This window comes from Phyllostomus discolor, chromosome 4 (assembly GCF_004126475.2).
Source record: "Phyllostomus discolor isolate MPI-MPIP mPhyDis1 chromosome 4, mPhyDis1.pri.v3, whole genome shotgun sequence".
Classification (NCBI taxonomy): Eukaryota; Metazoa; Chordata; class Mammalia; order Chiroptera; family Phyllostomidae; genus Phyllostomus; species Phyllostomus discolor.
The window spans coordinates 123,422,223-123,447,826 of record NC_040906.2 but is presented as its reverse complement, the minus strand read 5'-3'; the positions used below and the strand labels follow the sequence as shown (position 1 = coordinate 123,447,826).

Sequence of the window (25,604 nt, the reverse complement as noted above, 5' to 3'; positions counted from 1 at the left end):
TTGAGCCACTTTTTTTTTTTTGCCTCTGCATGCCTGTTATGTATAATGGGTGGAGCCTTAGGTGTTCACCATGGTGGGGCAACCCATGTTGCTGCATTGTGACACTGTATGTGGGAAGGGGTCGGAGAGGGGACAATGCCACTTGCTACACTCTCTGCTGGTTTTCAGTCACTTCTCTGCTATCCACAATCAAATTGGGCCCTTCTGGTGCTAATTCTCAGTGGGTGGGCTTGTGTATGTTCTAGGATCCTGTGAGTCTCTCCAATGAACTCTCCTGTGAGGCTGGGAGTTTCTCCTGCTCCACCTCAACTCCCACAGGTGTTTTCAGTCAGAGGATTTGAGGCTTTATTTCCCCGCACTGGAACCTTGGGTTGTGTGGTCTACTTGCTCCCCAGTCGTTCTGGTTTATCCACATGTAAATGTGGGACTGCCTGCTCCTCCAGTTGCCATGCCAGTCCACCAGTCACTGACTTCCTGCAAGTCCTCTCCACCCGACTGTCCATCTCCAGGCCTCCTACCAGTCTGGATGAATATTTCTTCTTTAACTCCTGGGTTGTTGGACTTCCATACAGTTCAATTTTCTGTGAGTTCTGTTTTTTTTTTGTTTTTAAATTTGTTGTTGTCCTTCTTTTGGTTGTGCAAGGAGGCACAGTGTATCTACCTATGCCTCCATCTTGGCTGGAAGTCCCTGTTTTTTTAATTTTTGTTTATACTCTATGAAAGGCCTTCCTGATAATCTAGAAGTCATAAAAGAACAGGTGGAAAAATTTGTATATGTAAAAATGAACTGCTCCATGATCAAAGAAATATGAGGCAAGGATAAAACTCAAGCCATGGGAACAAAATATTTATGATATTCAGTATATGGAAATACATATTATAATCTAAAATATACAAAGAAATCTCATATTTTTTTCTGAATGAAGGAAAACACAAATGACCAAAGATGAACTTTATAGAGAAAGTAATAAAATGGCCAATATGTGAAAAAATTCTTAATCTTACTATTAATCAGGAAAATGTTAACTTTAAAAAATTTATTCATTTCTGTCTGCCAGATTAGCATAAATTAAAGAAATTATAAAAGTTAATACTTATTGAGCACTTGCTGTTTGCTGTATATGTACTTTATACATTAACATTCTTACCCTCATAATAATCCCATTAGATATATACAATTATTATCTACAATTTATAGATAGGGATTTAGTTGAAATTGTTACCCGTTTTAAGCATTGTCCATTAACAGTTGTTTACACTTATCTGTAAATTTTACTGGATTCTTTGCATACCACTTTTTTTATTCCCACATCTTCCTTTTTTCTGGATTTACTTTTGGTTTGCTGACATCTATCTTCTAGGACTTTACTGAAGAACTTTGATGATTTAATCTATTGTTTTCTAGCACACAGGCCCAAAATTCATTTGGTTTTTATTTTTGTAGGTAACTTTTTCAATCTTTGGAAAACTTTAAGGATTTTCTCTTACTCATGGGACTCTTATTTTCAGGATATATATTTTTTGACCATGATAAATTATTCTCTTAATGATTTTTTCCTCATATTTTATCTATTTTTCTCTTTGAAACTCCTAAGTAGATGCATATTAGAATTTAAGGATACATTACTTTGTTTTATAAGCCTTTTTTGTCATATTTTCTAACTTTTTCCTCTTTTTTGTTTCTGGGAGAATCTATGAGCTTGATTTTCTAGTTCAAACTTCTAGCACTATCCATTTTGCTATTTACTCAATCCACTGGTCAAATTTGTTTTTGATGATATTTTAAAAGTACTGCATAGCTAATTGTTTTCTTTTCATGAATATAGATTCTAAAATATATCTGGAAATATGTTTAAGCCAGATTCTTCTATTTTCTCAATTTTGTGTCTGGATATTATTTCTTGGTATTATGGAATTGATTATTGATTATTCAGTATCTCTCTTTTATGGTTCTCTGCTTATCTTTGTGCTCATAATTTCTTGTTTGCCTACCAGTGAATCCTTGTTTTATGAAGTTGTGTACGATGACTGTGGTCCAGCAAAGATACCGTAAGGAGAACTTTCTAGAGAGCAGTGTAATCTTGCAATATGATAGACTTTGGTTTTGTTCAAATATTAATTTAGCAAGTAAGAACTGAAATTGGAACAGATGAAAACATTGTACCAAACTTCAATGCCAGTGTACAGTCAAGATGATCCTGGATTCACAGGTGCTTAGCAGCAGGAGCATTCCACAAATATCCAATGTAAAAATTGCAAAGATGTAGATAAATGGGAAAGCAGCATTACATGCAAAATGTAAACTAAAGGACACAAGAGGCAGAAAGTCAAAAAAAGACAAGTCAAATAAGAGGAGGCAGCTGAGCTCTCTCTCAATTGCCAGCAGTGGAAAGAAATTGTAAGTCTGGAAAAGACAAGAAGAAAATTTAAGAAAAGACTCTCTCTCTCTCTCTCTCTCACACACACACACACACACACAGACACACACACACACACACACTCTACAATTTTGTACTAAATGAAAAATATAATCAGTCTCTAGTTTTAATTTCAATTACAACTTAAAATTTTTTAAAAATAGTGAATGCAGACACAATTGTCCAAATTTCCAAAGACACAAAAATATACATATTGAAAATGCTCCCTTCATGCTGTCTTTCAGCCACCTAGTTTCATTTCCTGGATACAATGATATTACTAGTTTCTTGTGAGTAGCCTTCCAGAGATATTCCATGCTGCATTTCATCTTCTTCTCCTTTGTTGTAAGAGAGAGAATGTCTTGTTCTCTCAAAGTTCAGTCTCACTTGTTCTCTGCATTGTGTACTGGTCTTGTATTTCAGTTACCTCAGCTGTCTTTCCTCTCCCTGTCTGCAGCATACACACATCTTTTTGTATATCTATGTGATTGTTAAAATTCTCTTGAGCCCTCAATGACTTCTAGATACTAATTCTTCTCATTCTGTCTTTGCTTCCTTGGTGATGTCTGAGAACATAAATTTGATAGTTGTCAACCTATAGACAGTATTTTCTGAAGCCAGAGATAATTATTTTCTTTTTCTGAGTACTAGACCCATATGTCCAACAGTCAACTTGAAATCTCTACTGGTATGACTTACAGGTATCTTGAACTAAAACGACCCGGTGAGAATCCCCTATTTCTATTTTTTCTCTCCCCCATATGTCTGCCATTTTCAGCTACTGACTCAGCCTTCCTCCAGCTTTCCCCAGTCCAGGATATGGTGCCATCTCCCATTACCAATTGCTCAGTGATATTCTTGACACTTCAATCAATCTTGTATATTCTATTTCCAACAGTTTCTCAAATCTGCTTTTTCTTTATGTCTTCTCTTACCTTTACCACCCTATTTATTGCATTTTAACCTCTTGGGTAAATCACTAGAATGCCTCTCACTTTCCTCCTGATACTCTTGCCCTCATATACCTTATGTCTCTCTACTACAGCCAGTGGTTTTTTAAAAATATAAACTGGTTATGTGATTTTCCTGCTTAAAACCTTTCACTGGCTTAATGTCATTCTTAGAAGAATAAAATCTTCAATCTGCTGCACAGCCTGCAAAGTCCTGCCTGATCTGCACCCTTGCCTACCCCTCCAGGTCCACATTTTACTACCCTCCTTCAAGTTCTGCAGCCCAGGCACCCTTACCACCCTTGCATGCTTTTCAGTCTTTTAATGTATGGAGTTCTTTTCTACCTTTTACTTTAATTTTTTAAAAATATTTTATTTATTTATTTTTAGACAGAGGGGAAGAGAAGGGGAAAGAGAGGGAGAGAAACATTAACGTGTGGAGGAAACATTACTGGGGGACCTGGCCTGTGCCTTGACTGGAAATCAAACAAGTGACCCTGTGGTTCACAGGCTGGCACTCAATCCATTGAGCCACACCAGCCAAGGCTACCTTTTACTTTTCATATATGCTACTTCCCTCTCAAGACCACTCTATCTTCATCACATTACATATTTTCCCTCTTACCACTTTGCACAGTTTTGCCCATATAGTTATTTGTGTGATTGTGTTTAAATGTCTATTGTCTCCACAAAATTTTATGTTTCATGAGAGTAAGGACTATGTCTCTTTAGCACATCAGACAGCAGAGAGACAGGTATAGAGTTGAACACTCAAAAATATATGTATATATTGACTATACTAAAAGGAAATAGTTAATACTTTTATGCTTCCTATGTGCCAGGCACTGCAATACTTTATATGTGGTATTTTACCTAATTCTTAACTATCACCGCCATGATATTAAGAGAAGCTAAGCAATTTTCCCAAAGAATGTCTTATTTGGGATTCAAACTTAGATTTGTCTGAATTTTAATCTGGTGAGCATTCTGTTCCACCAAACTGCTTCTTGGGCAAATAGTAATAGATGAATTAGCCACCATGTTTGCCCTAAAATCATTCTTTATTTGTCAGGTATCAGTGAACACAGTCTATAGAGAATGGGGACACAGTTGAGAATCAACTGGAACCATAACACTACTTAGATCCTGGATATATGTGGAGTATATGACTTGGGAGCATGGGTGGGATTCTGGCCATTAGGGAATTAGGAGAAAATGAGGGAACTGTGTTCTCAGGAATGGATGGGCACTAGAAGGAAGGGAGAAACAGGTACTGTCTTCTTTACTTTAAAATGCTGCCTTTGATTTGCATGGTTATCTTGGTGGGTATTAGAAGCAAATGCTAAAAAGGATTCAGATCTACTTCTTCCTTCCACCAAAAACTCACCTGATAAATTTCACAAATATTTACATGTCTTGTTTTATTTATATTTGTTTTTTGACACATATCATTATTTGACAGGAACTTGGTAATATTGTCTAAATGAATGAACAGATGAATGAATACATTTATTGGTCAGTGATAATGCTTTTATTTATGTATTACACTTCTCTAGGGCACTTCTAGGCACCTTGGATTAAAAAGATGGGGATTTCTCTGTCTTTTCCAGGCAGTATGGAGATATTTTAGATTACTGGGAATTATGGTAGGGGATGTAAAATATGGATATTATTGTTGAAAACTTATAATTGGAAATAAAAGTTTCAGGAAACCTCATTGTCCATGGTACAATATTTGAACTCAAGGGAAAAAAACTAATTTAGGAAACCTCAAGCAAGAACTCTTTGCATTAAGAAAAAATAATTTATTGGAATTTTAAACTCTTAAAGGCTTTGGAAAATTTTTAAATATCTAACCAAAGAGAATACAGAAGTATTGATAATTTTGTATTTATGTACACTATAAACACTTTATGAATTTAGAAGCATAAAATATAGACTGACTTGCTCCAAAATTATAAATTTTGATGAACACATTAATATGTAGAATAAAGGATATTTATTAAATATTTACTAGTCAGGTATTCTAAACTTTCTCTTAAGCATCAATTGTATATTTATTAAATGTGTATGAGACAGATTTATAAACATCAAATTATGCATTTATGAAATTACTGTATGTAATTTTTAAAAGTAAATAGAATACAAGCACTTATTTTTAAGGAATTTAATAATTTTTTTTGCTTTTTTCCTTATTAGAAGAAACAATCAGAAGAATGAGAAAAAATAACCAATAAATTACAGAAAAATAAAGAATCTCATATTGGGATTACTGGATCATGTGGTAGTAGTTCTAGTTTTAATGTTTTGAAATTTCCATATTGTTTTTCATAGTGGCTGCAGCAATTTACATTCCTACCAACAGTGCACCAGGGCTCCCTCTTTTCCACATCCTTTGAGAACCCCTCCTTTTTTTAAAAAATATGAGTCATATTAACAGGTGTGAGGTGATATTGATTTGTATTTTCCTCATGACTGGTGATAATGAGCATCTTTTCAAATATCTGTTGTCCATTTTTATGTCTTCTTTGGAGAAATGTCTATTCTAAAGTTTCTCTTAATATCATGGAGGTGATAGTAAGAATCAGGTAAAATACCACATATAAAGTATTGCAGTGCCTGACACATAGGAAGCATAAAAGTATCAACTATTTCCTGTTTTAAGTTGAGTGATTTCCAGGGGCTAGAAGGAAGGGGAACTGGCGAGAAAGTGTGAAAATGTACAAAGTTCAGTTATGCAAGATGAATAAATCCTAGAGCGTCTACTATTCACTGTAGTGCCTATAGTAAACAATTTTATACTACATACTTAAAATTTTATTAAAATAGTAGATCTTGTGTTAAATGTTCTTATCACAAAATAGTAATAATAATGGAAATAAATTAATTAAAAAGGCAGGTGAAACTTTTGGAGAGGATGATGAATAGGTTATTAGCATAGATTGTGGTGATGATTTCATTGGTGTATACTTATCTCCAAACTGATTAAATTGTATACATTAAACATGTACAGCATTCTGTATGTTAATTATACATCAATATTTTTAAACACTAAAGTGTTCTTTAAAAATGGCAACATCAGGTTGGCCTTAGTTCTTTGAGGTTTTACAGAAGGAATAGCCTCATACTACCATCTTAAGATTATAGAACAAAACAAAGAAAGCCTGGAATGAAAGAAGCCACAGATTTTTTTCTCACATTTTTATGAAAACAGTAGCACTTCTGGTCTTTTCCTTTCAGAATTTGGGATTCAGAGGATTGGTCTGATAGAGTTGGAAATTTTACTTAAAGAACTTCCTATTAAATAGATTCAAGGATCCAAGATGGTAGAGGGGTAAGTGGAAACTACACTAACCTCCTCCCAGGACCAATCTGGAATTACAACTAAATTGTAGAGAAATCATCCAGAATAACCAACTGAACATTAGCTAGAGAGAATACTTATAACCGCAGACAGAAGAAACTACTTGATTATAATATGACTAATAGGGAGTGTGGAGGAGATGCAAGAGGACTGGCAGTGCTCCTATAAGTGGCAGCTGAAGTCCCAGATGAATATTTTAGTGGCTGAGGGTTTCCCCATAAGAAGTATGGAGTCTAAACCCCAAGCAGGGCTCCCTAGCCTATAGCACCAGAGACAGAAAGGAACCCAGATAACATCCAGCTGTGAAAAGGAGCAGGGCTTCTTTCTGCCAGGAAGAAATAGCTGGAGATCCAGAAAGCATCTTAAAGAGCCAAAGAACAGCATTTTGTTTGCAGCCACTTACCCTGGGTGCTAGAAAAGGGAGGGCAAAGTGGACTAGAGACACTTGAGGAGAGCCTGGGGTTGGGGCTCTGGGGAGAAAACTGAATGAACAGCTGCCAGGATCCCTGGACTGAGTCATCCTCCATTCTGCAGAAGCCATCTTACTCAGGCAGAGCACTCTTCTCCAGGTAGCATCAGGCTGAGGGGAAGCAATACCCACACCTGCTGGAATAAGTCCACCCTATAGTGCTTAAGCCAGGTTGCTGATTACAGCTGGATTAAATGAACAACTGATCAGTTCAATGACTGATTAGTTTAAAAGCTAAGGCAGAAAATACAAAGCAGCCAAAATGGGAAGACAAAGAAACAGACCCCAAATGGAAGAACAAGTGAACTTTCCAGAAGAACTATATGAAATAGAGGCAAACAATTTATCAGATAGAAATTTAGAGTAATGATTATAAGCATGCTGAACAGCATGAAAAAAAGACATAGAAGTCATCAAAAAGGACCAGTCAGAAATAAAGAATGTAATATCTAAAATAAATAACATACTGGGAGGAATAAATAGTAGGTTAGATGAAGCAGAGGATAGAATCAATGTGTTGGAAGACAAGATAGAAAAAACACCCAGGCAGAGCAGCAAAAGGAAAAAAGAATTAAAAAAAATGAAGAGAGCTTAAAAAACATTTTGGATAACATGAAGCACAAGAACACCACATCTTTGGACTGCTAAAGGAGAAAGGAGTGAGCAAAGGATTGAGAACATATTTGAAGAAATAATGACAGAAAAATCTCCTAATCTGGTGAAGGAAAAAGTCATACAAGTCCAGGAAGCTCAGAGGGTCCCAAACAAGTAGGACTCAAAGAAGCTTACACTGAAACACATGATTACTAAAATGACAAGGCTTATAGATAAGAAGAGAATCCTAAAATTCTCAAGAGAAAAGCAGGGAGTTGCATACAAGGGAGGACCAGTTAGACTGGCATCTGATTACTCACCAGAAACATATCTGGCCTTAAGGGAGTAGTGTGAAATACTCCAGGTGTTGAAAAACAAGGACCTACAACCAAGGCTACTTTACCCAGCAAAGCTATCATTTAAAATCAAAGGAGAAATAAGGACATTCCCAGACAAGAAAAACCTAAAGGTATTTGTTAATACTAAACCAGTACTGCAGCACATTAAAGAGCTTGCTTTATGAGGAAGGAGAAGAAAAAAAGAGGAAAACAACATAAAATAACATAAAATAGTACTACATATGTATATATCAATAGTCACCTTAAATGAAAATGGCTTAAATGCTCCAACCAAAAGACAGAGGGTAGTTGAATGGATAAGAAAACAAGACCCATATCAATGTTGCCTCCAGGAGACCCATCTAAGATTGAAAGATACACACAGAAGATGCGGCCACCAACAGGCAGTGACCGTGGAATGCTGTGGATGGCTGTGGAAACACAAGAAAAACATACACAGAGACAACCATGTCCTGTGGGGAAATAGGAATAAAACAGCCACTCTCTCTAGAGGGGAAATAGGGATGGAATGGCCACTCTCTCTAGTGGAGAACGCCATGGCCACCATCCCTAGGGGAAAGCGCCCCTAAGGGAGAGCGCCTCATTCTCTCACCTGAACAGGCTTTTTATTGGGTTCATTTGCATAAGAATTCAGGTAAAGCTCATTACTCATTGCCAGGAAGTAAGGATCAAACAATAGGTAACAAGGAACTCTGAGGGCCTATTTTGAATCAGGGTCAAAGAGCTGTAAAACTTTAAGGAACAAACTTACATTTTCCTTGGACGATTATCATTCACTTGACAGCATTCTAAACAAAGCAGGTTTCACAGGATTTTACATATTTTTTCTTAGACCTGATCACCTGGGGAACCCACCCTTTTCAGCACAGGGCTTCACCACCCTCTGTATTTGTTTCAGGCTTAGGTGGAGCAAGGGAAGTAAGCCAGCCAAGAGATTAGGAGATTTTCTCGCAGACAATGAGGACTCAGGCTATGTCAAAGCTGAGGGGCCAGGGTACATCACTCCCTTTTGCTGTAGCCCCCAAAGTCTTTCCTTGGGGGCCTCCCATGTGATCGTGCCTGTCTTAGATCATTACCCCCTTGGGGAATCTTACCCATAATTGGCAAACTGACCAAGCATTGGGGGCCAGGCAGGGTGAAGTAAAAGGAGCAGAAGCGGTGCTCCTGCTAGGGAGATAAGCTTTTGTCTTCTTGCTGGCTTATGGTCCAAGGTTGTTCCCTCAGCCTTAGCCCTGGTGGGGGTTACAGCTTCTGATACCAGGCAGGGTGGTTCTCAACACGCAGACTAAAAGTAAATGGTTGGAAAAGGTTTTTCATGCAAATGGAAAAGGAAAAAAAACCTGCGGTAGCAGTACCTATATATCCAACTAAATAGACTTTAAAATCAAATCTATAGTAAGAGTCAAGGGACACTACATGATGATAAAGGGAACAACCCAACAAGAAGATATAACCCTAGTAAACATTTACACATCCAACACAGGAGTACCTAAATATGTAAGGCAAATACTGATGGACATAAAGGGAGAGATCAACAGAAATACAGTTATAGTTGGAGATTTTAACACCCCATTGACTTCAGTGGATAGAACTTCCAGGAAGAAAATCAACAAGGAAACAGTAGCTTTAATCACACACTACAGCAAATGGATTTAATTGATATCTTCAAAGCATTTCATCCCAAAGCAGCAGAATACACATACTTTTCCAGTGCACATGGGATGTTTTCTAGGGTAGATCACAAGCTAGGACACAAAAAAAGTCTCAATAAATTTAAGAAAATTAAAATCATATCAAGCATCTTCTCTGACCACAATGCTATGAAACTAGAAATCAATCACAAGGACACTGAAAAGCAAGCAAAGAGATGGAAGCTAAATAACGTGTTATTAAATATTGAATGGGCCAACAACAAGATCAAAAAAGAAATCAAAAGACACCTTGAAACAACTGAAAATGTGGACACAACAATCCAAAATCTGTGGGACACTAGGGAAGCAATGCTAAGAGGGAAATTCAGAGCATTACAAGCCTGTCTCAAAAAACCAAGAAAAAGCTCAGACGATCTAATGTTACACTTAAAGGAACTTGAAAAGGAAAAAGAAACAAAGCCCAAAGTGAGTAAAAGGAAGGAAAGAATAAAGAGTAGAAATAAATGAAATAGAGTCTAAAAAAAAAAGATTCAAAAGATCAATGAACCCAAGGGCTATTTCTTTGAAAAGCTAAACAAGATTGACAAACATTTAACCAGACTCAAGAGAAAAAGAGAAAGGATACAAATAAATAAAATCAGAAATGAAAGAGAAGAAATAACAACTGACACCAAATAAATACAAAGGACTGTAAGAAAATATTATGAACAGTTATATGCCAACAAACTAAACAACCTGGATGAAATGGATACATTCCTAGAAACATACAATCTTCAAAAAATAAAGAAGAATCAGAGAATCTGAACAGACAGATTCAGATTCTTAGGTATAATCTGAATCTGATTATACCTAAAGAAATTGATGCAGTAATTAAAAAAAGAATACTCCCAACAAACAAAAGCTCTAAGTCAGATGGTTTTACAGGTGAATTTTACCAAACATTCTGAGAGAACAAACACCTCTCCTTCTCAAATTATTTCATAAAATTCAAGAAGTAAGGCCCCCAAACTCATTTTATGAGACCAGAATTATTCTAATTCCAAAACCAGATAAAGACATTACAAAGGAAGAAATTTATAGGTAAATATCCCTGATTAATATAGATGCTAAATACTCAACAAAATATTAGCAAACCAAATATAGCAATGCATCAAAAAGATCATACACCATGATCAAATGGGAATTATTCTGGGAATGTAATGCTGATATAACATTCACAAATCAATAAATATGATTCAACACATAAACAAAATGAAGGACAAAAACTGTATGATCATATCAATAGATGCCCCCAAAAAACATTTGATGAAATCCAGCACCCACTTATGATAAAAACTCTCAACAAAGTGGGAAAAGAGGGAACATACCTAAACATAATAAAGGCCACATATGACAAACCAATGACAAACTCAATGGGCAAAAACTACAAGTGTTCCCCTTAAGATTAGGAACAAGACAGGTATGTGCACTTGCACCTCTCTTATTCAACATAATACTGGAAGTCCTAGCCACAGCAATCAGACAAGAAGAAATAAAAGGCATCCAAATTGGAAAGGAAGAAATACAATTGTCTTTATTTGCAGATGACATGATACTGTACATTGAGAACCTCAAAAATTCCACCTATTAACTACTACTTTTCATAAGTGAATTCAGCAAAGTAGCAGGATACAAAATTAATATCCACGAACCAGTTAAATTTTTATATTCCAATAACTAGCTAACTAACTGAAAGAGGAATTAAGAAAGCAATCCCATTCACAATTGTTTCAAAAAGAATAAAATACCTAGGAATAAACCTAACCAAGGATGTAAAAGACTTGTACTTGGAAAATTATATGATACTGAAGAAAGAAATTGAAGAAGATACAAAGAAGTGAAAGCACATACTGTGTTTGTGGATAGGAAGAATTAACATCTTTAAAATGTCCATACTACCAAAAGAAATCTATAGATTTAATGCAATTCCTATCAAGATTCCAATGATGTATTTCACAGAACTAGAATAAATATTTTAAAAATTTATATGGAACCACAAAAGGCCCCGCATAGCAACAGAGATCCTGAGAAAGAAGAACAAAGTTGGAGAAGTCACACTACAAATTCAAACTATACTACAAGGCCACAGTAATGAAAACAGCCTGGTACTGGCATAAAAACAGACACATAGATCAATGGACCAAAATAGAGAACCTATAAATAAACCCAAACCTTTATACTCTATTATTCACCAGAGGAAGCAAGCACATAGAATGGGCTAAAGATAGTTCATTCAATAAATGGTGTTGGGAAAATTGGACAGATATGTGCAGAAAAATGAAACTAGACCACCATCTTATACCACACACAAGAATAAATTCAAAATGGATTAAAGACTTAAATGTTAGACCCAGTCCCGGCTGGCGTAGCTCAGTGGATTGAGCTCGGGCTGTGAACCAAAAGTGTCACAGGTTCCATTCCCAGTCAGGGCACATGCCTGGGTTGCAGGCCACGGCCCCCAGCAACCACACATTGATGTTTCTCTCCCTCTCTTTCTCCCTCCCTTCCCTCTCTAAAAATAAATAAATAAAATCTTAAAAAAAAATGTTAGACCCAAAACTATAAAAAGCATAGAAGAAAACATAGGCAGCAAAATTTTGGATATTACTCATAGAAATATTTCATCAGATATATCTCCTCAGGCAAGAGAAACAAACAAACAAACAAATAAACAAATGGGACTATATCAAACTAAAAAGTTTTTATACAGCAAAGGAAATCATCGACAAAATAAAAAGACAACCAACAGAATGGGAGAACATATGTACTGATATAGCTGATAAGGGACTAATTTCCAAAATTTGTAAATTGCTTACAAAACTTAACATCAAAAAACCCTCAAACAACCCAATTAAAAATGGGCAAAGGACCTGAATAGACACTTCTTCAGAGGCCATATAAATGGCCAATAGATGTATGAAAAGATGCTCAACATCACTAATCATCAGAGAAATGCAAATTAAAACCACAATGAAATACTATCTCACACCTGTCCTAATGACTATCATCAATAAATCAACAAACAAGTGCTGGTGAGGATGTAGAGAAAAGGCAATCATTTTGCACTGTTGGTAGGAATGGACACTGGTACAGCTACTATGGAAAGTAGTATGGAGATACCACAGAAAATTAAAAATGGAGTTGCCTTTTGATCCAGCAGTCCCACTTCTGGGAATATGTTCGAAGGGACTGAAAACACTAACTCGAAAGAACAAAAGCATCCCTGTGTTCACTGCAGATTTATTTACAATCACCAAGATATGGAAACAGCCCAAGTGTCCATCAGTAGATGAGTGGATAAAACAACTATGGAATGTTTACCCATTGGAATTCTACCTGGCCATAAAAAAGAAGAAAATTTTACCCTTTCCAACAGTATAGATGGACCTGGAGAACATTATGCTCAGTGAAATAAGCCAGCCAGAGAAAGAAAAATACTATATGATTTCACTGGAATCTAATGAACAAACTAAACTAACAAGCAAAACAGAGACAGATTCATGGATGGAGAACAGATGATGGCTGGTGGTGGGGCGATTAAGAGGTGGAGGGATTGAGAAAAAAAGAAAAAGTATTCATGGACATGGACAACAGTGTGGTGATTGCTGGGGGGTGGGGGGTTTAAGATGACTACATGGTAATGGAAAAAATAAATAAATAGATTCAAATATTTTTGAAGAACAGATGGTAGAGACTAGAGGAAGAGTTAAACACTGTATGTTAAACATTTTATTGATCAATTAAAATATCATAATTTAAAATGTTTCTATTATGTGAATTGTACGTGTCACTATGTGATTAGAAAAGGCACAGACAGAGTATATGTAGAAAGTGAGATGAAAATTTATTATCCAAAATTTAAATTGGTCCTTTCCCATGAAGCGAGAATGATTAGAGCTTTTTTTCCCCTGCTTCCCTTCCTCCATCCCCCTCATGTTCTCTTTCTCTCTCTCTCTCTCTCTCTCTCACACACACACACACACACACACACACACACACAGGCAGATGTTTTTTCTTTAAAGTTTAAGGATGCCAGCTTTCAGTCTTGAATCATAGGCCTCTGGACACTTTGAAAACTGCCCCTTTTTGCCCATTTTTAAGACCAGTTTAAAAAAAATGATAGGCAAATTAGAATAAAGAAACCACCTATGTGGATTTAATGAAAAAGGCAGGCTTTTTCCACTAGATAATGAATTCTTGATAAGCAAATACCATCACCTCCGTAAATTAGCCTACTTGACACCAATTTTCAATCATGTTAATCCTTCATACCTGTGAATGATTTATGTGTAAGAAATTCCATTCTCTTTTAGGAGTATTTGTTTTGGATATGCTAGTTGTTCTCATAAATGTGAGAGGCTATTTGAATAAACTGTTAGAGTCACCAAAAGTTAAACAATACTACAAAGGGGAAAAAAGCCACCCACAAGTATTGTAAATATATATTTAAAGTAGTCACTTTAGAGCTAAAAGTATTCTCTTTTCAAAAAGGGAGATAGTGTCATTAGTGATTCCGATGGCATGAGAACTTACTTTTCCTTTGGTTTGCATATTAATGGGAAGTATTAGGGCCAAGACTGAATGCAGAAACAAACCCGTTTATTATAAAAGGTACATAATGGGAAATAACAAGCCTACAAATAGTCCTTGTATGTCCTTGTATGTCCTACTCTGCCCTTGCGTGCCATCACTGTCCCTCAGATGTCTGAGCTGTGTCCAAAGTTGGTGCAGGCTGTGTTCTGACAATAGCAGGGTTGTAGTGGAAACTGTCTTCACCACCTAAGTTATGGGGCCTGATAGAGTGAATATGATCCAAACAGTGAGTCTGCATGCCTTGAGTTATGCCTGTTCATTGACCCCATCATTATTCCCAAGATCTGTGCCCTTTGCCCTTGATCTCATTTCTACAGGATTTAGACAAGTGTCAGGCCCTTGGAATGTTGTACAATAGTGACCTTGATCCCCAGCTTTGCTGAGGGAAAATTGAATTTAAATCTAGTATTGAGATTATATGGAATGCTTTGTAAGTATGGGAGTCAGTTTATTCCTGATATAAAGGAAGCCCTAGCCCTCTGTCAGAGATATCTGCCTTTAGATTTGGCTCAGGCTTTCTGGTCTTAAGGGTAGATAATGCATTTATGGAAGACTAAAGCCTCTCATTATTTTTGTTGTCACATTTGACAATGGGGACATTTAGGTAATTTCTCCTTAGTGTTAAGTTTCAAGATATTATTTCTAAAGCTTTATGTTTCTAATTGCTAAAATAAAATCCTTTCTGTAAACAAAATACAACAGTTCTTGGCGAATGATACTAGAATAAAGATGGTGGGATGTTTAATGCTTGATGGATGAACAAGTAGAAAGAGGGTGCAATTTGGAACCAAGAGGCACCACTCCATGGCTGGTCCTGAGGTCCTTTGGTGGGGGGAAGCAGTCTTTAATTACATCTGGTACTCATTAATTCTTTTTGGAGTTTCTTTCCAGATCTGTTCCCCCATCAGCCTCCCATCGAGCAACAGAAATTCCAGATGGTTCCCTCCATATGCCAGCACTCATTCTCTTAAGTAGGATAGATTGGTCACTGACAGAGCAGAATGTAGTAGCCTCAGCCAAGTCAAGACAAGTTGGAAAGCAGTGGGCCACAGTGAGATCAGAGGTGTTCTATCACTCATACTTTTAAGAGGGTTGTATAAGTAACTTTCTGGGTGATTTTTATGAAATGTCTTGAGTAATTTCATAGAAAGAATGCTACTTCTAGAGCAGGGGCATCAAACTCATTTTCACTGGGGCCACATCAACATCACGGTTGCCTTCAAAGGGCTGAAATAATTTTAGGACTGTATAAATGTAACTACTTAATTGTTAAGGAGTTGAAATTACATGCGGCCCTTTGAAGGCAACTGCAAGGTTGATGTGGCCCATTGAAAATGAGTTTGACACCCCTGTTCTAGAGGATGTAGCACCTTGATTCTAACTTTCTACACCTGGAATAGGGAGTGACCCTCTAAAATCTGTCATTCTAGCAGGGGGATCGTCATATGAACCTGCAGCTGATCCCTTTGAAGAGTACATTAAGATGCATTATTTTGCTACTTACAATGATAGCTATAATTTCAACTATAGTGATAAAATGAGAATTCCTTTGTAGAAATATTTTTAGGGCATATGTTTGTTTTATCTTAGCAGAATTTTGGTCTAAGAGGGACATTGATAAACTTGCCATTTTGAAGTAGATAAGAATGAAGATAGGGGTCAACCTCCACATAATGGAAAAGTATGTTATCATTTCAACTATATTGCATGTATTTATTTGTTTGTCTTCATCTGATGGTGGGAAACATGTCTGATTCTTCTTTGAATTTCCACTAACCAACAAGATATGGCACATGTTAGAGAAAGAAAGGAGCAAAGAAGAGAAGGTGAAGAGACAGATGCAGGAAATTTCAAAGGGAAGGTGGTACTGAAAGAAGAGCAATGTTTCTACCTTTGTCTTCATTTTATTCTTTTGCTCTGATAGCTGTTAGATTTTACATGTGGTGGGTCTGACTCATGTGCTTGCATTCTTTTGTATTGTTTTTGAGCACTTTATGATAGGTATTGTACTAGGTGCTGAGCAAGGGAAAGTGAGAATGACAGCTACAGTCTCTGTTCTCATAGAGATTGTAATAGTTAAGCTGTCTGTGATTTGTTGGTATATTTGGAGTGGGTAGGGCAATTAAAAGTAAATGTTCTTCTAATAGAGTATGTTACAAAAATTAAAGAGAAATTTTAAATTACATGTAATTGTCATAATTTAAATGAAAAGAATATTCAAAAGAGGGCAAATATCATGCTTTGATGTGCCTATGAGTACTATGGTGATGAGAGAAGCATTTATTGAAAGAATTTAATTGTTTTGTACAATCAGGCTCAACAACCAAAAACTGGTAGAACAGGCCATAGGTTGGAAGACATAAAGGCCATTTGTATAGAAGTCAGAGGTGCTTGCTTGCTTGAAATAATTTGTCTTGCTTTTACAATCATAGTAAAGTCACGAACCCATAAAATGTTACTTAAGCCTAGAAATTCTCTGGATATCTCACTCTCTTTTGCACATTCATAAAGTACTATAGATGAAATTGAAATATATATATATATGTATATATGTGTGTGTATTTTCATCTGTTTAGCCTAATTATTCATTTCTTATCAGTCACTAATAAACTATTAAATTTAAGGTGTATAGGGAGCTAAACTCAACAGATCTGGGCAACATTTGTTTAACATCTTTATCTTTGATGTAACAATAAACACTAGGGGTTTTAAAAAAAAATAGACAGTCTCCCCTGGCTGGCATAGCTCAGTGGATTGAGTGCGGGCTGGGAGCCAAAGTGTCCCAGGTTCGATTCCCAGCAAGGGTACATTCCTGGGTTGCAGGCCATAGCCCTCAGCAACCGCACATTGATGTTCCTCTCTCTCTCTATCTCCCTCCCTTCCCTCTCTAAAAATAAATAAATAAAATATAAAAAAAATAGACAGTCTCTTAGCTTAAGGAAGTGACAGTGGGAGAGAAAGACATAATTACACTGAGATTAGCTCAATGGTAGCTGCCTCCTTATGTAAAATAATATGTATGCAACTACAACAATGTGTCTTAATGCTCTATCATAATAATGCACAGGGCTATAACTGGAGAGTGACAGAGAGAGAGATATTCATAGGGGGACTGGTGTATCCAATAGTGGGACTCGGGATGGCTTGCTAGAAGAGCTAAAACTTAGGTTGATTTTGATAGATGAGTAGGTGGTGCTGATGCTGTTGGATCATGACCATACCTGGAGAACCACTGTTCTGTTCAATTGAGGGGCAAGGGAAAAGGTAGAGCATATACAAGAGAATTTATGGACCAAGCCTAGAGATGTCACACTTCAATTCTGCCTACATTTTAATGACTACGATTCAGTCACATGTCTTTATCTAACTGCAAAGGAAGCTGAAAAAGATGGCCTGACTCTGTATCCAGGAGGAAAAGGAAAATGATTGTTTACAACAGTGTAGTCTCAACCACAGGAAGGTATGGCTGTCTTATAGCTAGGGAAGTAGGTGGAAACTAGAAAACACAACTCTTCAGAGGCTCATTTGGGGGGCAAATTATTCAGCACAGCAGGGTGCATTATTTACTTAAACAAAACATGAGATTATCTTAGCAAAATTCCTTAAAAATATTTACATGTGTCACTGATTATGGTACTTGAAATTTAAGTAGAAATACTTATTTGATATATTTAATTTGTGTTGAATTACTGCTAAGCCTCAGAAAGTAACACAATACTTTGTCATATGTAAAATATTTACTGTTTTAAATGAGAATTTTTATTCATTCATTATTTTTACTTTAGCAAAAAATCTATGATTCTTTATTCTGAAGTTGTACATAAACTTTTTAAGAAAGAGAAAATGAAGAATAATGATTTTAAGTTGTCGTATGAGCTCTACAAGCATGCCAAACTAGTGAACAACAGTATAAATAATGAAAATATTCAGCATTTATTGAGCATGTACCAGACATGTTGCTTTCCATGGTGGGAATTGGGGCATTGAGAGCAGCTAACTAGTACTGTATAAGTAGTTCAGACCTATTAACTCATTAACTCTCACAAAAACCCTATGAATAAAGCAGGTGAGTTTATTATTATCCCCATTTTATTGGTTAGATAACTATGACCAAGAGAGGTGACATTGTTGGTCCACACAGCTAGTAAATAGCAGAGCAGGGATTCTCATCCAAATGGCCTGACTTAAGAGGCCAAGATCATATCTGTGGTTTTCTCTACCTCTCTGAAACTAGGGCCAAAGTTATGGGACAGGGACAAACTGTAGGGACCTCATCTGTACATTTGTACTATAGCAGGCTGCCTGGGAAATGGGCAATGCCTTTTGGCCATAACATTTGGTTTGTTAAGCAGTGGCAGAATGTATTAATCATGCTTTTTTTCCTCCCCCTGCCTCTTTATTAAGGCCCAGTTCCAGCAAACTATTTGTTCCTCTAGATTCTGCACTTGTCCTGGTGTAGGTAGTAATGCAGGGAGTGCCCAGATTTCCTAGAGAACTGCACAGCAAATCATGGAGGGGAGATAGCAATTTTCAGTTGGGTTATATGTCTGAGCAATTTCTTTTCCTTCTGCAGACAGGACTATCCTTGTGGATACAGATCTTCCATCCCTCAAAGGCCTCTATGTGATGGGGACTTTAGAATTCCCTGTGGACAGAAGCAACGTTCTGAGTGTGGCCTGCATAGTCATTGCAGGCGGGGAGCTGAAAGTCGGTGAGTAAAGGGCACAAAGCTTGAGAGCATCATGGGAATTACGCTTTGTGAGAAAGGCCTTGGGAAATGATGGTGTCACCCATCAGGTTGCTTAATGGAGTTTGGGTAGGGCTAAGGCAAGGAGTGAGAACAGCTCTTATTCAGCAAGGTTTCAAAACAGACAGAGGTGACTTTTGTTGGTCATGCTCTCATGTCTGCCTGTTGACATCAGGCCATGTTTCTGGTCCCAGAGTCCTTATGCTGCTGTTCATTCCAGGGCTTGTTTTGCCTGCTCCAGACAACAGATCAGTTGTCCTTTCAGTTCTTTGTATGAGGATTTATCTGTAGCCCACTCTTTCAGAAGATCTCATAGGATGGATCTGTTATTCTTTGCTAAACTAACTCACAATAAAATTTCAGTTGCTATCCTAGTGCATATCCTTGGTAAAATGGACCCGAAACAAAGCCTATGTGCTAATACCTTACTGGAGAAAATAATAGCAGTGGAGTGGGAGTGAAGGAAAAAGAGGGTGAAGGAGAAGAGAGGGAAGACAAACACTAGGTGGCCACAGCTTCTCCAGGAAACATGGCTGTTGGCTTGGCTGTGTGACACACCTTGAGAGAAGTTTATATAGAACCACCACAGCTTGGTACGACAGGGGAAAAGCTGGGGATAAGGCAAAAATTCATGTGTTCCACCCCCAAACCAATGAACTCCTCTGTTTTTGTTATTTTTGTAGCTCCCTATGTAGCTAGTGGAGAACTCAGAGAATCAGTGGGTGCTGGGAGGCTCCTGTAGCTGGGAAGTGAGGCATGTTGCTGAGACTGAGGGACAGGCAGGATGGAGTGGATCTGGGGTAGGGCATTGACAAGACTGGTACATTGGCTTTCTTAGACAAACACAAAACAATAGGCAATAGGGTACAAGGATGAAAAGACATATGCTCTGCCTCCCAAGGAACTACTTTTGAACTTGGCAAGGCATTCTGCTTTGCTCTTCAAAACATTAGAAAAGGGAGAGGAAGATGGCAATGGAGTAGCAGAGAGCAGATTCCACTTCCTCCTACTCACGGGGGAAAAAACCTAGCTAATCTATGGAGGAACAGAGCAAACAGCAAACAGTACCCTAGCATATGAGGGTAATAGACCAAAAATTGTAGTGGACACTGAAAAGCCAGATTGATGGTAGGAAGGGTACTTCAGGACAGTAAGGTCCCAGGGACCAGCTCCGGAACCAGGGTGGTTGCAGCCTCAGGCTCAGTGCCCGCCCGGTCTGCCACAGGGTCCTTGGGAGAGATCTGGGTCAACTGCTCCCTCCCTGGCCAAACAAGGTTTAAATGGCACTGGGAGAGACCTGGTTGCTTGAAGTGGCAGAGAAGGGATCACCCGCAGAGTCTGGGGACACTGGTTTGGGAGAGCTGAGAGTCGCTCAGTGATGAGCACTGCCTCAGATAGTCTGGCTGGAGAATTGGGCTGTACAGAGCCACAGGCTTGAGTGGGAGCAATTTCCCAAGAAAAGGAACTGTTTGGGGAATACTTCAGCATCAGCCTCGCTTGGCCTCCTCCCCAATGAGCAGGGCAGTGATCCTGAGGTGGCGGGGAAGTTTGCACTGAAGGCCCTGCACACCTCCATACCATTAGGAAGGGTGCACACCCGAGCCCGTGGCAGGGACACAGCCTGACCTAGCGTGCGCTGCACCCCAGTCCACAGCAGTAACCCCAGGGGAAAGAGCACTCTCAGGAAGACCTGGGTCTGACATCCAAGGCTCTGGGGAGAGATGTCAGACTAGCTCTGGGGAGAGTAGGGGCAAGACTGGCTGAGTGCAGAACAGGAAGGGAGAAAAGCCATACCAATTGCCCCTCAGCCAGCAAGACCAGAAAAACCGGTTTGTGGTTTGGCCAGTTTGAAATCAGCAAGAGGTGTTTTTTTCTTTTTTAAGAAATCTTTTATTTTTTTTAATTGTTATTATTGTTTTATCTTTCAATACCTTCTTTCTCTCTTTCATTCTTCCTTTCTTTCCAATTTTATCTCTTCTTCCAATCCTCTTTTACCCTTTTTTTTTGAGTACCCACAAGTGAGACAAAAAGAAAAAAAAACAAAACCTGGAACTGTGAAAAGACCAGAGTTGGACCCAAAGAGAAGGCAACCCAACAGTTGAGACTGTGGGACAAAATTCACTTTGCTATTACAGAGAACCTACAAGTTATTGAATATTTGTATTTTTTTCATTATTCCTACATCTTTTATTTTAACAGTACTTTTGTACTCCTCTTCTTTCTGTATAGTCTTAGTTGCTTGGCTGGTTATATTGTATCATTTGACAGGTTTCCCCTGTTATCTCATTCATACTGTATTGCTAATTTACTGTCCCTCACGTCACTTGTGTTCCTTTAGCACACTACTCAAGGTCCTATACTCCCTCTTCTGGTTATTCAGATCACATAGATTCTGTCATATGATTGTTGCTCTAATATTATTGTAAATAATAGCTGTTTCTTACAATTGTAAATACTTAACAACACTCCTCCTGGATTTTAGCTCACTTCTCAGTTTCCTGAACTCTATTACTGTAGTGGTTAACTCTATTCTCTCACACACTACACCTATTTTCTATCCTTTACTCTCACCCAACCTCAAAATCTGACCTCCCATGACCTCACTGCTTTCTAGATCCAACTCACAATTCTTTCCTCCCTAACAACAAGAGTCTTATCTACTTTCCATCCTTTCTAAATAGTGGCTAGCTGGGTGGAAGATCACAGTTAACACTATGCATAGCCAAAGGATCTCCTATCTCTTCTCTACTGGCTGCTACAGTAAGTATCATAGAATACGCTCTTGCTGTCTTAAACCATTTTGCCTTACCCCTCCAACTGATCACAAAAAAGAGTAGGTGGAGGTGTGAACACCAGGAGACCTAAAGGAGACTGCACCACTGAATCTCACAGGTATTCTACCACAGAAGTTCACACCATAAACCCAGGGAGCCAGAACACATCAACTTAAGAAGCAGAGACTAACAAGAGTCTCATGAACAATGGGAAGACAAAGAAACAATCCCCAAATGAAGGGAAAGGAGGAAGCCTCAGAAAGAATGCTAAACGAAATAGAGGCAACTCAACTATCAGATATTGAGTTCAAAGCAATGATTATTAGGAAGCTCAATGAGCTCACAATGAGCTGTGAGAAACTACAAGGAAGCTACAATGAACTCACTGCAAGCTATATCAACATGAAAAAGGAAATAGAAGCTATCAACAAGGGCCAAGAGGAAATGAAGAATACAATTTCTGAACTGAAGAACACAGTAGAAGGAATAAAAAACAGGATTGATGAAGCAGAAGATTGGATCAGTGAATTGGAGGACAAAGTAGAAAAAAACACCCAGAAAGAGCAAGAAAAGGAAAAGAGGCTCAGAAAGAATGAAGAGGGGTTAAGAGAAATGCAAGACAATGTAAAACATAATAATATCTATATAATAGGGATACCAGAAGGAGAAGAAGAAGAGCAAGGGATAGAAATCCTATTTGAAAAAGTAGTGATGGGAAACTTCCCTAATTTGATGAGAGAAAAAGTCACATAAATCCAGGAAACACAAAAAGTCCCAATCAAGAGAGTCCCAAAGAGACCCACCTCAAGATACATCATAATTAAAATGGCAAAATTTCAAGACAAAGAGAGAATCTTAAAGGCAGCAAGGGAGAAACAGGAAGTAACATACAAGGGAGCCCCAATAAGGCTAGCAGCTGACTTCTTAAGAGAAATGCTCCAACCCAGAAGAGAATGGCAAGAAATATTCCAGGTTATGAGAACCAGAGGTCTGCAACCAAGGCTACTTTACCCAGCAAGGCTCTCAATCAAGATAGAAGGCCAAATAAGAAGCTTCTCAGACAAAAGAAGACTAAAAGAATAAACCTCCACCAAACCAGCTCTGCAAGAGATGCTAAAGGGACTGCTTTAAGGAAAGGAAGAAAAAGAGAGAGAGAGAGGAACACAGATACATAAAGGGCAATGAATAAGTACCAATCAATAATAACCTTAAACATAAATGGATGAAATGCCCCAATCAAAAGACATAGAATAGTTGAGTGGATAAGAAAGCGTGACCCACACATATGTTGCCTACAAGAGACCCACCTCAGGATTAAAGACCTACACAGACTGAAAGTGAAGGGCTGGAAACAAATTTTCCAAGCAAACAGACAGGAAAAGAAAGCCGGGGTAGCGATACTCATATCAGACAAAATAGACTTCCAAAAAAGGGCCAAAAAGAGAGACCGAGAAGGTCACTTCATAATGCTCAAGGGAAGAATCCACCAAGAAGACATAAACATTGTTAATATATATGCACCCAACATAGGAGCACCCAAATACGTAAAGAAAATCTTAGAGGACTTCAAGAAAGATATGGACAGCAACACAATTATGGTGGGGGATTTTAACACCCATTGTCAAAAATGGACAGATCCTCCAAAGAAAATATCAACAAAGATATTGTGGCATTGAACAATGCCCTAGATGAAATGGACTTAACTGATATATAGAGAGCCCTCCATGCCAAAGAAGCTAAATACACATTTTTTTCAAATGCACATGGAACATTTTCAAAGATAGACCACATGATAGGACACAAAACAAGCCTCAACAATTTCAAGAAAATTGAAATTATACCAAGCATTTTCTCAGATCACAAGGGACTGAAACTAGAAACCAACCCCAAGGAAAAAAACCCACAACACTCAAAATCATGGAGATTAAATAGCATGCTATTAAATAATGAATGGGTCAAGAATGAAATTAGGGAAGAAATTAAATAGTTTCTGGAAACAAATGAAAATGAACTCACAACAACCCAAAATTTATGGGACACAATGAAGGCAGTCCTGAGAGGGAAGTTCATAGTGATACAGGCCTACCTAAAAAAGATAGAAATATTTCAAACAACCTAATCCTATGTCTACAAGAACTTGAGGAACAACAAAGACATCCCAGAGCAAGTAGAAGGATGGAAATAACCAAGATCAGAGCAGAATTAAATGACAGAGAGACTAAAAGTACAGTTCTAGGAATCAATGAATCCAGGAGCTGGTTCTTTGAAAAGATAAACAAAATCGACAAGCCTTTAAGCACGCTCATCAAGAAAAAAAGAGAGAAGACCCAAATAAACACAATCAGAAATGAAAAGGAGAGATTACAACTGATAACACAGAAATACAAAGGATTGTAAGAAATTATTATGAAGAACTGTATGCCAAGAAATTTGAAAATCTAGGTGAAATGGACAAATTTCTAGAAAAATATAATCTTCCAAAACACAGTGAAGAAGCAGAAGACCTAAACAAACCAATAACAACAAATGAAATTGAAGCAGTAATCAAAAAACTTTCAAGACACAAAAGCCCTGGGCCAGATGGTTTCACAGGAGAATTCTACAAAGCATTTAAGGAAGAGCTAACCCCTATCCTTCACAGACTACTCCAAAAAATCCAAAATGATGGAAGACTCCCAAACTCTTTTTATGAAGCCAGCATCATCCTAATCCCAAAACCAAATAAAGACACAACAAAGAAAGAAAACTTCAGGCCAACATCGCTGATGATATAGATGCTAAAATCCTCAACAAAATACTGGCAAACCACATCCAACAATACATTAAAAAGATCATATACCATGACCAAGTGGGATTCATTCCAGGGGTGCAAGGATGGTACAATATTCACAAATCAGTAAATGTAATACATCACATTAAAAAAAAGCAAAGACAAAAACCACATGATCATATCAATAGATGTAGAAAAAGCATTTGATAAGGTACAGCACCCATTTATGATAAAAACACTCAGCAAAGTGGGAATAGAGGGAGCATTCCTCAACAGAATAAAGGTCATATATGAGAGACCTACAGCCAACATCATACTCAATGGGCAAAAACTAAAATCTTTTCCACTAAGATCAGGAACAAGACAAGGGTGTCCACTTTCACCACTTCTATTCAATATAGTATTGGAAGTTTTAGCCACAGTGATCAGTCAAGAAAAGGAAATGAAAGGCATCCAAATCAGAAAGGAGGAAACAAAACTGTCATTGATTGCAGATGACATGATAGTGTACATAGAAAATCCTATAGACTCCACCAAAAAACTGCTCGACTTAATAAATGAATTTGGCAAAACAGCAGGATACAAAGTCAACATCGAGAAATCAAAGGCATTTTTGTATACCAACAATGAAACAGCGGAAGCAGAAATCAAGAAAAAAATTCCATTCAATATAGCAAAAAGAAAAATAAAATACCTAGGAATAAACCTAACCAAGGAGGTAAAAGACCTGTATTCAGAAAACTACACAACACTGAAGAAAGAAATCAAGGCAGACGCAAACAAATGGAAACACACACTGTGTTCATGTATCAGAAGAATTAACATCATCGAAATGTCCATACTACCCAAAGCAATTTACACATTCAGTGCAATACC

General features: G+C 37.6%; 1 protein-coding gene across 2 annotated transcripts in view; it reads left to right on the top strand.

The window, feature by feature from the left end:
* PKHD1 (PKHD1 ciliary IPT domain containing fibrocystin/polyductin) overlaps positions 1-25,604 on the top strand; it is a 450,921-nt gene that overhangs the window by 257,488 nt on the left and 167,829 nt on the right. For both annotated transcript variants that reach the window (XM_036024228.1, XM_028510816.2), the window contains one exon: positions 19,011-19,148. In XM_036024228.1, the coding sequence (XP_035880121.1) occupies positions 19,011-19,148 (138 nt within the window). The remainder of the gene's footprint in view (positions 1-19,010; positions 19,149-25,604) is intronic.